Genomic DNA, 16,474 nt, shown 5'->3' with positions numbered 1-16,474 from the left:
AATCCAAGGTTGTCATGATGGCAACCCTAGCCACATATCACCTTGGTAGTATCTCTAAACAAAACTTAGCCACATGTCACATTGGTGGTAACTCTAAACAAAAATTCTAATTTTGACTTTTATTAATTTAATCCTATATTAAAGAAGAATAACAATAATAAATATAATAATAATATAATATTCATCCACAAATATTAATAATAATTATACAAATATATTAAATTTTATATTAAGAATACAAATAAATATCGAACATTATACAATTATAATAATGACAAAATTAAAATAATAATTATCGCACGAAATTACTATGTATAAATTCTACAATAAAGTGTAATAAAAATTGAAAACTTTTAAATTCCAATCAAATTAAAATTATTGATGGACTATAAATATGCCTTTTCTACAACCTCTCAGGTCATAAGAGATAGAAGGCTTTGATGGAAAAGATTGTACTTTGTGGGTAGAAGAAAATATTTTTATTTTTGTAATTGTATTGTATTGTATTGTGCATTTGTGTCTCATTCATAATCATAATCTATAATTATGTTTTTATTGTGTATTTGTACTATGGATTTGTATCTCATTCGTAATTGTAATTTATAACTTTTATCAATTATAATTTATATATTTATATATAATGTCAAAATCTTGATTAAGTAGTATATTTTATTTAGATGGTATAGATAATTTAGGTATGTTTTGCTTGAGAATTATATTTTATTTTGATGGTATAGATAATTTAGATATGTTTTGTTTGAGAATTATATTTTATTTTGATGGTATAGATAATTTATATAATTTAGGTATGCTTTGTGTTTTTTATGAATATATAAGTAGTTTCTAAAATAACACAGGTAAAGTGGATGAACGCCACCATATGGAGCAAGTGGATGAGCAACTACGAAATGATGAAAGTTAAAATAAACTCATTATGATATTTAAATAATATGCAAGCATTTGAGATTAATTTTAAAATAAATTGTGTTTGGTGGAATCTTTCATCAGCCTTAATGAAATAGAGAAAATTTTATATGAAAAAGATGTGATAGTTATTAACTATTTTATTCATTTTTTTATGTATATGTAAAAGTCATTTTTTTAATATTCCGTAAAGTTTTTAAAGAAAAAAATTAGTTTTTTTTAAATATATTATTATATTTGCACTAAATCAGTTGTTTTCAATTGAGTTTAATTTGGTGATATAAATATATATAAATTTTTTTCATATTACATAATTTAATTCGAATAATGACCATTCAATTTTTTTTAAAATAAAAAATAATTATTAATTCATTAATTATATTAATGAAAATTTTAATTAATAAATTAATTAGGTACAACTTTTATTGTTCAGTATTTATATACTAAAAACTTTATTGAGCACAAAGTTAAAATGTTAAGTGATATTCATCCATATGTGTACTAATAATAAATGAATATATTAAATGTTAACTAATCTCTTTCTATATTCCTATATGTACTATGAATCAAATGTCTATTAAATAATTTATAATTCAAATGAATTATTATTACAAGTTCTAATAAATATAAATATATAAAATTTAAAAGGTTACACTAATATATATATATATATATATATATATATATATATATATATATATATATATATATATATAAATAAATTATGTTTAAAAGTTTTATATGAGCAATTTTATGGACAAATATAATAGATAATTCAAATGAATTAAATATTATGAAATTAACAAATAATATTAATTATTTTTATAAAGTTAACGGTCAAAAGATTGTGCACATACGCTCAAATCCTTTTTTTAAAATGAAAATTGGAATAAGCATTTTATTTTATATATATATATATATATATATATATATATATATATATATATATATATATATATATATATATATATATATATATATATATATATATATATATATATATATATAGAAGTTGTCAAATCTCTTAAATCATATATCGTATATAATTTTACATATAAAATATATAACTTAATAATTAATGACCATTTTTATTAATTAATAATAAAATTATTTAGTTGAATATATAAATAACTACAATGTTATTCTTAATTTTGGCTCTTAGGATTGTAAGCGTCTAGTTGAACTAAAAGCAATTATTTCACTCTTAAGTCTCTTACTAATTTTGGCACCAAAATGGAGGTTGATTTTGTAATTTCATTTTTTAATATAATTTTTTTATTGATTAATTTTTATTATTTTATTTTATTAACTAACTTTTTCTTTTTATTAATTTATTATTATTTGTTTAGTTATTTATTAAAATAGAGGTTAAAGGTAGTGCATTGACCGTGTAAAATAATTTTACATTGTTATTCAATTAAGATTCATCAATAAGTCGTCGCATAAGTTTTTTTAAAATAATAATATGACTTGACACTTAACATGTTTGTGATTAGTTGACAGTGTAGAATTATTTTACACTGTTAATGTATATCCTTTTTTCTCATTAAAATAAGCATCACTCACGTACTTTTTCAAAAACTATCTTCTTATAGACAAAAATTATAACTTTGATATTAACTACTTTACATTTTCTTATATATAAAAGTCGTTAAAACTCTTAATAATTTCGGCGTTGAAATAAAGGTTGATTTTGTAACTTCATATTTCTAATTTAATTTATTTCTTTATTTTTTATAGATTTATTATTATTTATTTATCTTATTAACTCACTTATTTTAATTTTATTATTATTTGTTTAGTTATTTATTAAAATAAACATAACCCACGTTACCCTCTAATATACAAAAATTGTAACTTAGAGTTAGATGTTAACTACTTTACGTTTTCTTTGTTAAGTCTCTTAATAATTTTCATACCTTATATTTCTAATTTAATTTACTTCCTCACTGTTTTATTCATTTATTATTATTTATTTATTGTATAATTCCTAAAGATATATGTTAAAAAAAATCCAAAAATAGAAAATATATATTGAAAAATATAATAAAAAAACATTAATTATAAGCTTTTGTTAAAGTCAATACACAAATTAAAAAAAAAAAAAACAATATTGTATTTGGTTCTTGACTTGTACTCCAGGGGTAAAAGTTAGAACTATCCCTGTTTATCTTAGGCTAAATACCCTTTTTGGTCTCTTAAGTACAACTTTGGGTCCATTTTGGTCCCTCAATTTTAAAAAGTTCCATATTGATCATTTAAATGTTCTAAAAGGTGCACGTTTGTCCTTTCCGTCCAAACCGTTAGTCAAAGTCAATGATTTTATCCAGGTGGCATGCACGTGTTATTTTTGCTTAATTAATGTGACATGAAAAATATATTTTCACTTAAGTGTTGTCCACCTGGGATATATTTTTTAAACATATTTGGGATTCTTAATTAGTAACTCTGAAATAGGAAAATGGGATATGTATAAACCTTAGCGCAGCGCAGCAGCCATTGTAGCACGAGGACAAAGCCAAGCTGGAGGTTTTCTGGGAACAAAGACGAAGTCAAGTTGAAACAAAGACACCATTGCTTTTCAGGTAAGTGATTTGTATGCGTTCATGACATTATTGTATTTTGGTAGTTAGGGTTTAATAAATTTCGTTTGTCTGAAATACATTTCATCTTCTTCAATTCTATTTAGGGTTTAGTTTGAAATGGATGAATTTTTGAACATTACAATCCATCATAGTGGTGCGTTCGTTGATGAGGAACACGATGTTTATGAAGGGGGTGAGATTGCGAGATTGAGGGTTTGTTGATTTCTGAACTTTCCTTGACGAATCATGATCAATCCTTGATCAAATGATGAATGATACTTCAAAATAAGGATGTTAACAAAAAATCAGGAATTTTGAATGTACTTTGACCACAGTTGACTTTTAGGTCAAAGTGGTCGACTGTTGACTTTCTGAGCAATTGACTGGGCAATCCTTAGAATTGAAGCCTGAATTTTGTCATGGAGATAGTTTGAAACATCATAAGTCATCTGAAATCCATTGGGGACCTTGATTTATTAATTTTCTTCAGAGAAATCAAAACCCTAGTTTAGGAGGTCATTGTTTAGGAGGGTATGTCCTTAAGTTTTGAACCTTGGTCTGAGATTGAAAAGTGAAATGAGATGGGCAAATTTTGGGGTATGATAGGGGTTCTTGTTCTGGACTGGGCCAAAAATTCGGCCCAGTCTACTTTCGGCCCACTTAACCTTGGGGGTCCAAACCATCCCATGGCCCACAAAGATAAAATAAGTGCTCGTCTACACAATGTCCCGCACAAGCGCTCCTCGCGAGCTATCTGGTGCTCGAGGACCCTGCTTCTCGTGGGGTTCCTTCACACCCAACCCCCCGAATCATGCGGAGTTCACGTAGTCCCTAAAAGACCGCGTCTCCCTGAAACTTCTGAGTGGTTGACCAGGACGGAGAGCACTCACGCATCTTCGGTATTTCCGCCTAGGAAACCTGGCAGTCTCCTAGTTGGGCCTGTAAATCTAGCCCAGTAGCGAGATCATGACCCAGCGCTGGGGGCTATAAATACCCTTTTTCTCAAGAGGATCAGATATTCAATCTCTTCTAACATTTAGCTCGTACTTGCACTTCTTTACTCATTTTCTTACTTTGGCATCGGCGTACCTTGCAGGTACACCCCCCTTCACTTCTCAAAGACCCAGTTCCGAGCAGGCCGAGACGATCCTCCTGATCAGGTACGATCAAATAGTATATTTAAAAATTCAAAAGTATTATTTACAATTTAGTATAACAATTAAAAAAATAAAGGGTTAATAGTAGTTTAGCCCCGTAATATGAGCGTGTTTTGGTTTATTCCCACCGTTGTCAAAGACAGATTTTGACAACGATTTTTTTTTGGAAAAACCATTACCAAAGGGTAGGGAGGGGGAAAAAACAAAATTCTGTAACATTACAGGGGTGAATTACTATTAACCCAAAAATAAACTAAAAATATTTAACATTTTAAATATTTTTATTATTTGATATAATAAATATAGATGTTTGCGTCTAATGGGTTACTGTGATATTTTATATAAAATTTTGAATTTAAATTAATGTAACTCTATTTTCTCCGGTCTAAAATATTTATTTGAGTATATATAAACCACCGTATTAATAATAATAAAATATGGGTTTAGATTCTCCATTTTTTCTCTTTATTCCTTCCATGGTTTTCTATTTCTCTCTTGATCTTGTTATATCTTTGTTGTGAAAAACGATACCAATAACAAAGTATAATAGGGAATTAGGGATAAGAACACAAGAATTGGTTATAACTGCTATTCTTTCACTTTCTCTTAAAACAAGATTACAAGTTTACAAGAATAACAAATAACCTCTCTCACCCTAAATTAGGATTTGCAGCTTAGCAATGATGAGAGACTAGTATGCTATTTATAATAAAACCTAACATACTAACTAATGGGCTTTTTCAGCAAGGCCCATTACACAAGCCAACTTAATAAACAAGCTAACTTAACAAATTAGGGTTTAAGCACTAAAACCTAATTTAACATGCTAACAACCCTAGCATCTTCGACACAAGCATGTGAACAACCTTCGACTTCATGCTTAACCCTGTCGAACCAAGAAGCTACCCTTCGGCCATACTAGAGTTCGATCCAAAATCTCACAAATCTCCACCTTGGATCTAACTCTACAACATCAAGGGAACAAACTAGCTTTCTTCATGCAGCTTTATCAACTGCATACAGTGGAAAAACTTGCAACTCGACAATGTCTTGGTGATCATATCAGCAGCATTGTCTTCAGTCGAAACCTTCAGCACTTGGACTTCTCCACGCTCGATTACTCCTCTGACGAAATGCAGCCTCACATCAATGTGCTTAGTTCGCTCATGATAGGCTGAATTCTTCGACAGGTGTATTGCACTTTGACTATCACATTTAACAGTGATACCTCGACCTTGAAGTTTCAGCTCCTTCGCAAAACCTTCAAGCCACAATGCTTCTTTCACAGCTTCAGTTAATGCAATGTACTCCGCTTCAGTGGTTGATAGAGCAACAACCTTCTGAAGTGTTGCTTTCCAACTAATTGCTGTGCCAAACATAGTGAAAACATATCCAGAAATAGATTTCCTGGAATCCATACAACCTGCATAATCAGAGTCGACATATCCTTCGATTACTGCTTTACCATCTTCACCCAAGGCTCCACCATAAATTAGGACTCTATTCAGAGACCCATTTATGTACCTTAAAATCCACTTCAATGCTTGCCAGTGAGCCTTTCCAGGATTCGCCATGTACCTGCTTACAAGACTTACTGCGTATGCTATGTCGGGTCTAGTACAAACCATAGCATACATCAAAGAACCAACTATATTAGCATATGGGATGCTATTCATATAGGCTCTTTCCACATCAGTACTGGGACACTGATCAATACTCAGCTTGAATTGAGGGTTTGTTGGAGTCACAACTGGCTTCGAATTCGACATACCAAACTTTTCAAGAATCTTCCGTAGATATGCCTCTTGAGATAGGCATAACTTCGACTTCTTTCTATCTCTTCGAATGTCAATTCCAAGAATCCTGGAAGCAGCTCCCAGATCCTTCATATCGAACTCCTTATTGAGTTCAGCCTTCACCCTCATCACATCTTCAACACTGTTGCTTGCTATGAGAATATCATCCACATAAAGCAACAAAATAACAAATGAATTACCAGGTCGAAATCTGAAGTAAACGCAGTGGTCGAACTGACTTCTAATGAAACTTATGCGTGCCATGAACTTGTCGAATCTCCTATTCCACTGTCGAGGAGATTGTTTCAGCCCATACAAAGATCTCTTTAACTCGCACACATAATCTTCCTTCCCCTTTTCGACATACCCTTCAGGTTGCCTCATCAGGATCGTTTCATCTAAATCACCATACAAGAACGCAGTCTTCACATCCATTTGTTCCAGTTCAAGATCGAACTGTGCCACCATGGCAAGCAACATTCGAATGGACCTATGCTTCACAACAGGAGAAAACACATCATTGAAGTCGACACCTTCTTTCTGAGTGAAACCCCTTGCAACTAACCTTGCCTTGTATCTTTTCGACATCACTCCTTCAATTCCTTCCTTAACTTTGAAAATCCATTTACAGCTGACTAACCTTGCCCCAGCAGGTTTCTTGATCAGTTCCCAGGTATGATTATCATGAAGAGATTTTATCTCATCATCCATGGCCTTCAGCCATTCAGTCTTATTTCGACTCCTCATAACTTCCTTATAGTCTCTAGGTTCTTCGTCTAGAACCTCACTTGCAGAGATTAAGGCATAAGCTATAAGATCTGCATATCCAAGTCTTTGAGGTGGCTTGATGACTCTTCTCGACCTATCTCTCGACAATAGGTAGTCATCGTCAGTTTCCTCAACTTCAGCATCTTCTGCTTCTTCTTCGACTTCATCTGGGATATGCAATTCAGCATCAACATGCTCCACCTCAACAGGAATCTCTACCTGTTCCAGCTCTTCGTCAGATGTTTCTGTACTTCGACCAACATCATCAGTTTTCTTAAAAGCCATTTCAGCTTCATTGAAAACTACATCTCGACTGGTGATACACCTCCTGTGACCTGGCTCTAGGCACCATAACCTATAAGCTTTGACTCCTTCTGGGTATCCCATGAACATGCATTTCAGAGCTCTAGGTTCGACCTTGTCTTGCCTAATGTGAGCATAGGCTATGCAGCCAAACACTCTCAGTTTGTCGAGATCTGGTGGATGTCCCGACCAAACTTCTTCAGGTGTCTTCATATCTAACGCTGTCGAAGGACATCTGTTTATCAGATATGTTGCTGTCGCAACAGCCTCAGCCCAGAACACCTTCTTTAACCCCGCACTAGTCAACATACATCTCACTCTCTCCAAAATAGTTCGATTAAACCTTTCAGCCAAACCATTTTGTTGTGGAGTACCTGCAGTAGTTCTATGCCTTGCAATACCAGAGGTAGCACAAAAACTGTCGAATGCCTCATTGCAAAATTCAAGGCCATTGTCGGTTCTCAACCTCTTGACCTTTCTGCCAGTCTGATTTTCAACCAGAGTCTTCCAACTTTTGAAATTCTCAAACGTTTCATCCTTAGTCTTCTGGATGAATACCCATAATTTTCTGGAATAATCATCTACTATGGATAGGAAATACCTTGCCCCAGAATGTGATGCACACCTTGCAGGCCCCCAAAGATCAGCATGGATGTAATCAAGGGATCCATGTGTTCTTGATTTGCCTTTGTTGAACTTCACTCTGCAAGATTTTCCAAGTACACAGGGTTCACAAAACTTCAGCTTTTCGACTTTGTCTCCACCAAGCAGATTTTGTTTCCCTAATTCGACCAGACCCCTTTCACTGACATGGCCCAATCTCATGTGCCAGATTTCAGTTTTCGACAAAGGTTTCGTGGATGCAACATTTGTCGAACCACTTACAACTTCAGCCTCAAGGGTATACAAGCCTTGTTTCTTCACGCCTCTCAAGACTTCCTTCGAACCCTTCATGACTCTTAGGATACTTTTCTCTCCTTGGAAAACATATCCTTTCTTGTCGAATTCACCAAGAGAAAGCAGATTTCTCTTCAAATCAGGAACATACCTGACTTCAGTCAACAACCTTATTGACTCATCATGGAGCTTGAATCTAACAGATCCAATACCTGCAATCTTGCAAGCCTTGTTGTTTCCCAGCAATACTGATCCACCATCTTGATCACATAATTCCTCGAACAAGTCTTTGTTTGGAGTCATGTGCCAAGTGCAACCTGAATCCATAATCCACTCTCTCTTAGAGTCACTGCTTGAAACCACAAGAACATCAGATGATTCGAAATCATCTTGAACAATGGCAGCGTTGCCATTATCCTTACCTCCATGATATTTCAGGCGTTCAGGGCACACCTTTCTTGTGTGACCCTCCTTTTTACAATGGTAGCATCGAATGCCAGATGCTTCGCCACTGTAAGACTTCGACTGGCTTTTGCCTTTCTTCTTGTCGAACTTACCATCCTTTCGTAAGAGTTTTCCTTTAACGGCCAAACCTTCGCCAACAGTCGAAGGTTTATGCTCCTTTCGTTCATTCAAGTCCTTAGAGTATAAGGCTGATTGAACTTCTTCAAACGTCAGGGACTCCCTTCCATACAAGAGAGTTTCTTTGAAGTGAGCATGTGATCTAGGCAAAGAACACAATAGTAACAGCGCTTGATCTTCATCATCGATCTTCACATCAATATTTTCAAGATCAAGAATCAGCTTGTTGAACATATCCAACTGCTCAGCCAATACTTTGTCTTCAATCATCTTGAATGAATACAAAGCTTGCTTCAGGTAGAGTCGATTTACCAGCGATTTGGTCATATACAAACTTTCAAGTTTCACCCATAACCCTGATGCCGTCGTCTCCTTTGATACCTGTCGGAGAACCTTATCACCAAGGCTCAACAAAATTGCGCTGTGTGCTTTCTCGATCATAGTTGTCTTCTCCGCTGCCGTTAATGCAGCATTCATGGCTGCCTCTCCCTTCAACGCTTCCAAACAACCCTGCTGAACCAGTAGGGCTTTCATCTTCAAGCGCCACAGACCGAAATCATTCACTCCGGTGAATTTTTCAATCTCATACTTTGTTGACGGCATCTTCTCCACGCTCACCGCACCAATTTGTTGTGAAAAACGATACCAATAACAAAGTATAATAGGGAATTAGGGATAAGAACACAAGAATTGGTTATAACTGCTATTCTTTCACTTTCTCTTAAAACAAGATTACAAGTTTACAAGAATAACAAATAACCTCTCTCACCCTAAATTAGGATTTGCAGCTTAGCAATGATGAGAGACTAGTATGCTATTTATAATAAAACCTAACATACTAACTAATGGGCTTTTTCAGCAAGGCCCATTACACAAGCCAACTTAATAAACAAGCTAACTTAACAAATTAGGGTTTAAGCACTAAAACCTAATTTAACATGCTAACAACCCTAGCATCTTCGACACAAGCATGTGAACAACCTTCGACTTCATGCTTAACCCTGTCGAACCAAGAAGCTACCCTTCGGCCATACTAGAGTTCGATCCAAAATCTCACAATCTTTAATTTTACAATGAAGAGAAAGTAATATTAAGAGAGATAGAGAGACTTAGGAGAGGAATATAGAGAAAATGGGAGGAGAAGATCCAAAAGAAAAAATATAAATATATATTTGTATTTTTGAAGGAGAACAATGGTTAAGTTATTATATTATTATTATTGTTGTTGTAATTATTATTATCATCATTCTTATTATTATTATTATTAATATTATTATTATTATAATATTATTTTAATAGCTAAAATATTTGAATATTTAATTTGGATTATAATATATATTTAAAATCTTATTATTATATTATAATTTAGTATAATGATTGATAAAAATAAATATTAAAATATTATTAATAATAAAATATAAGTATAAAATATTTTTTGGTTTAAGGTTCAATCATTGATAACAACATTTTTTATTTTTTATAATGTACTAATGTAAACAACTTCTTTATATTTATAAATCAATAAATTATATACATATACATATATATATATATATATATATATATATATATATATATATATATATATATATATATATATATATATATATATATATATATATATATATATATATATATATATATATATATATATATATATATATATATATATATATATATATATATATATATATATATATATATATATATATATATATATATATATATATATATATATATATATATATATATATATATATATATAAATATATATATAAATGTGTATTTTTTAGGAGAAATGTTGACATAAGGATCATTTTCTCACTTATAATTTAATTTTGAGTAAGAGAATATTTCATGTGAAATCTTGAAATTAAACTCGAGACACCGCTTTCTTTATCACCAAAAATATTTATTTGAGAATGTGTTGTTCATTAGGTTAATATAAAAAAAGATTTATTACTATTACTTTTATTTCTATTGAATTTTATAATAAAATATTTTATTAAATTAAATTATATAAAATAATCCATTCACAATTTTTTTTTGTTAATGATTTTTAAATGTAGTAACTTAAATCTTTTTATGAGATATTTCTATTCATGAATTAATTATTAATAAAATTATCTCATATTCTATTTATATTTACACTTATGTAAAATTTTAATTATTATGTTTGTATGTATATTTTTATTTTATTAAATATATGTGGCTTAAATGCACCTTTGGTCCTTGTAAGTTAGCGAGTTTTTTATTTTCGTCCCTGTAAGTTTTTTTCTGGGTCTGAGTCCCTATATTTCACTTTCGCGTTTGTTTTAGTCCCTAAAATCAAAATCCACAGGAAAATTCGCAGGAAAACCTGCAGATTTTCCTGCGGATTTTGGCTTTAGGGACTAAACCGCAAGCAAAAAGTAAAATATAGGGACTCATACCAACAAAAAAACTTACAAGGACGAAAATCAAAAACTCGCTAACTTACAGGGACCAAAGGTACATTTAAGCCAATATATATTTATATTTTTTAAACCAAAAAGAAAATAACAATTTGAGCAATGATAACCGCAACTAGAAATCATAAAAATTAAACTGAAACAAAAGCAAGACAAATGCACTGGTTGTTAAGTGTCATATAAAATTTGTCCATGTAAGGTGCATTTTCAAGCACAAATAATCATTTTTAAATCACTGAAAGGAAATAAAAGACAAAATATAAAGAATTTCTTTCATCATGCCTATCTCCTAGTATTTCAAAAATTCTAAGATAACACTAAAATTTGGTTATTTTTTCCTTAAAATAAAAATAAACCATTTGGTAAAGATCATACACGATATTGAAGACAACAAAATATGTAATTACATTGAATACAAAATCGATATAAAAATCTATATGTCTAAATTCACCTTTATGTATGTGATGAAGACACATTTGGAGATGTACGGGAGTGTGTGTTGCCACCACTAGTATGCAGCGATGAAGGAGAACGTGTTAAATTGAATGTGCTTTTTCCTTCAAAAGCTTGCCACCTTTGGAGAGCTTCTGGTAATGTCATATCAAAGTTGATCCCATATACATCATCAACATCTTGTTCTATAGGTTTCCATACTTCAACAAGAGATGATAACACATTCACTGCATGACTCATATCAGGACGCTGATAAGGCTCCCTTGCACTACAATGCCCTGCCAACTCTGCAACCGTGTTGATGCTTTCATATGTTTCTTCATCAACTTCAATTGTTTTGTCAATGATCGTTCGAAATGAATCCTTATTCAATAACATCCGACGAAACCATGTTACAAGGTGGATGTTCTCTTCTGGTTGGCTCTCATCAAGCGCTTTCCTTCCTGTTACGATCTCCATAAGAATTACACCAAAACTATATACATCGGCCTTTGTTGTTAGTCTTCCGGTGGCTGCACGTTTATTCATTATATTATTAGTCTTTTAAGATTTGAACAAATTAATAATATTAATAACACATTATGATAAAATGTGAACATCAAATCATTTCTAATGATCATCAAAGATACGAGCCAAGTTATATGTTTCAATATAAATGTTTACCAGCATACTCTGGTGCCATATATCCAAAAGTTCCTGCAAGTCTAGTTTGAAATGAAGCTTTTCCTTCGGGAGCAAGTCGAACCAATCCAAAGTCAGATACTTTAGCCCGTAAATCATCTCCAAGTAAAATGTTGGATGGTTTGAGATCCCTGTGGATAAAAATTTGTTGGGTCAACCCATGAAGATATTCCACACCTCTAGCAACATCCAAGGCAATACTAAGCCTCGTTTTCCATTCTAGTGGTTTTATCCCTTCCTCTTTCCAATTGAATAAGTGTTTACTTAGAGCACCTTGAGGCATGTACTCATAGACCAAGAGTCTTTCATTTCTATCTAAGCAATACCCTAAGAGTGCAACCAAATGTTTATGTCGGACTTTTGTAAGAACCATAATCTCTGATGTGAATTCATTTGGTCCTTTCTCGTCTGTTATTCCCGATTGCATCCTTTTCACTGCAATTTGTGTCCCATCGTGCAATTCCCCTTTGTAAACAGTGCCAAAACCACCCTTTCCAATAATGTTTTCCTCACGAAAATTATGTGTAACTTGTCTCAAAACTTGAATTGAAATCACCATGTTACCAGTGGGGCTTAATGCACCTCCTCCCTCACCACCACCAATAACACTTACATTCAGAATATTATCATCCAATTGATATTTATGATCTACCATTATTGAATCATGACTTAAACTTTTCCTTGAATTATTGCCAGACCTTTTCCAAAACTTAATATATAATAATACCCCAACACCAATTAAAATGACAGCTCCCACCAAAATTACAATTGTGATGCCGACAACATTATTGTTACTACCACTACCTTCAAACCCATAACTACTTGCATTACTGGGTTTATCCTTCCCAATATCCGGATTTCCACCAAATTTAAGAACCACACCATTATGAAACGACGGAACACGACCATATAAATGATTATTAGAAACATCCAATTCTTGTAGAAGAGGCATACTAGTAAGTTGGTTCGGTATTGTACCAATGAGACTATTGTTTGCAAGAAGCAATTTTGTTAAAGATGAAATACTAGCAAAAGTAGGAGAAATAGTGCCAGTTATTCCCATGCTCTGGAAATTTATAATTGAAATATTCCCACCAGAACAAACTATACCTAACCATTTATTAGCACATGGATCATTACCCTGCCAACTTTCAGCAAACTTGAGAGGATAACCCAAAGGTTCAATAACTGATAACAAAACATTCACAAGAGAACTACAAGGTTGCCCTGAAACATTGGTGCAAAATTGATTTCTACTCCCATCCATATTATTATCAACTCCAATACCGTCTCTAAACTTGGGAGGTGAACCTTGAAGGTAATTGTTTGTCAAATTCACCACTTGCAATCTTGGAAGGTTCACAAGAGAAGGCGGAACAACACCCGTCAATTGGTTATCTCTTAAATTTACATCAGATAATTGATCAAGGTGAGATAAATCAGGTATAGGACCGGTAAATGAGTTACCGTTAGCCCATATTTGTTTCAAAGAAGCCATATTTTGTATCACAGCAAGGGTACCATTGAGTTTGTTATTACTATTTTGGCCATTCACCAAAAGGTTCTCTATTGAACTTTTAGAAAGACTTGCAGGCAAAACACCTTCTAAGTAATTATTAGACAATGCCAAGAAAATCAACCCGGGGAAGGGACCATCTCTGCCAAAAAAATTTGGGATGGTCCCAACAATTCCAGCACTCTGTGCACTGAAAGTTTGGAGCGCAACACAATCTCTAAGAGAATTAGGAATCTGCCATGGAGAAAACGGGTTGTCGTCAATTCTTACTTCTTGCAAATTGCTCATTCCCGTGAAGAAATCGCCAGGAATGAAATTGAATTTATTATCGTGAATTACAAGCCTCTGTAATGATTTTGAGAGGTAAGGGAATGAACCTGTGAGGGCATTGCTTTGACACTCAAACCTTTGCAAATTCGTTAACTTGACAAGTTCCTTTGGGAGAAAACCTTGAAGGTTCTGAGTCCCTAATTGAATTGCAGTGACACGTTTGCTTGAATCACATTGAATACGCCTCCATTTGCATACATCAGGATCTGTCCATTGAAAGGTGATTGGAGAATTTATAGTGCTTTTCAAAATATTCATGACTTCTACATCTTGACATCTTGTTGGGATAATTATGATAGAAAACACCAAAAGTATAACCAAATTGAATGAGTCTCTAAAATCCAATCCAACTTTTATCATTATTTTTGTGCTTCAGAAAATTATTACAATAATGATAAAGTTGAATATTGAATGTGAGGAAAACATAAATAATCCCTCACAATAGGGTTTATGAAAGGAGATGATCACATGGCATTTGTTAAGAATGGATGGGGAGGAGGAATCCCCAACGGAAAAAAATAGAGAAAACTCGTTTTTTATTCTGTTAGGGAGAAGATATGGTGCAACAGGGAGGAGAGAGAGAGAGAGATGGAATTACAAAGTTGGTTTTGTGTTTCACAAAGAGAGAAAATGGTGGGGTGGTGTGAACCCCTCCCTCTACTTTGGAGGTTTTGAAAATTAGTGGTTTGTAATGCATGTTTAGATTTATTATTACACCTGTTTAGCTTTATTATCTATCTTGAGTAATGAGTTGGAGTATTCCTTATACTCTTCATTAATACTATTTTACTTATAAAAAACACATATTTAACTTTATTATTACACTTTAAGAGTGAGTCGAGTGTAATAATATTTATAGTTAGTTGTATTTTCTATTGAAATTTAGATAAGAATTGTGTCAACTTTTTAATTTTCTAGATTTTATTTCATCAATTCGATGCATAGATCAAATATATATTTTTCTAACCATATCCCGCCGTATTTTAAATTGAATTATAGTTTTTATTACATCAATTAAATATCACTAAAATCAAATTGAATTATATTATACAATACCAAAATGAAAATAACTTCATCAACCATACATTTATTACATCCATTTTTTTTTTGAAGATATATGTGACACAAATTTATTATTTAGAAAATAAATTATTCAATTTGAAGGTTTATCATAAAGGCTAGTGAAATATTCAACAAAGATTATGTTGTGTGCATAAATGTTGGAGAAACATCTTTTTGGTATGTAGACTTGGGCATTCCTTGCAATCATGTGTCATATCCACAATTTTCTCAACTAATATATTCCCTCCTAAAATAAAATATATACAAAACTGATCAAATCAAATATTAAGAAAGTTAGTTTATATATCATAACTTCATGTGAATAATTGTTTTTTTTTTAAAATAAGAATTATACATAGCCAAAAAAATAGTATGTACAAGCGACCCATAGGGCCAATCTAGATAACGAGTACATCTGGGATAAATACCAAACCAACTATTACATAAGCATTTGAGAAATATACTTACGAAGGTTTGGCTTCATCCAAACTCTATGAACAATGATATCTATAATTTTCCTTTCTATTTATGTATTGCTATTAATATTTGTATATACTCGATCAATCTTATGTTTCCAACATTCACACATTGTCTCACCCGCAACTACTTTGAGTATTCTTGCCCTCTAATTCTTACTTTTACTATTGTTCATTACCCATTGGATCTCTTGTGCCCAACCTTGCGGTCTATGGTCCATATTTATCCAATCTAACATAGCTTTCCAAATCCTCTTTGTGACTCTGCAATAAAAAAATAGGTGCTGGAGATTTTCCACACTATCACAAAACACAAAATCCTCATTGTTCAGTAACCCAAATTTCAACAGCCTGACTATGGTTGCAAGCCTATCATGGCATGCCAACCATAGGGTAAAAAGAGCTCTTGGATGCGCATCATTATCATAAAATATTTTCCTCCATGGTACCTGTTGGTGTTGTTCAAGGACACTATAATAGAATTTTTCATACTA

General features: G+C 32.4%; 1 protein-coding gene across 2 annotated transcripts; it reads right to left on the bottom strand.

Annotated features, from left to right (window-relative positions):
• Positions 1–11,774: 11,774 nt before the first annotated feature.
• On the bottom strand, positions 11,775–15,067 carry LOC131608236 (receptor protein kinase TMK1-like). 2 transcript variants are annotated; one of them, XM_058880154.1, is made up of 3 exons: positions 14,490–14,634; positions 12,579–14,346; positions 11,775–12,427 (listed from the first exon to the last, which is right to left on the bottom strand). In XM_058880154.1, exons 1-3 carry the CDS (start codon positions 14,499–14,501, stop codon positions 11,916–11,918), a joined length of 2,292 nt encoding a protein of 763 aa, XP_058736137.1. In that variant the 5' UTR covers positions 14,502–14,634; the 3' UTR covers positions 11,775–11,915. The 2 variants fall into 2 exon arrangements, with proteins under 2 accessions (XP_058736137.1, XP_058736136.1); XM_058880153.1 differs by having other exon boundaries at positions 12,579–15,067.
• Positions 15,068–16,474: the final 1,407 nt, after the last annotated feature.

This window comes from Vicia villosa, linkage group LG5 (genome assembly GCF_029867415.1).
Source record: "Vicia villosa cultivar HV-30 ecotype Madison, WI linkage group LG5, Vvil1.0, whole genome shotgun sequence".
NCBI lineage: Eukaryota > Viridiplantae > Streptophyta > Magnoliopsida > Fabales > Fabaceae > Vicia > Vicia villosa.
This window is presented reverse-complemented; position numbering and strand designations above follow the sequence as displayed.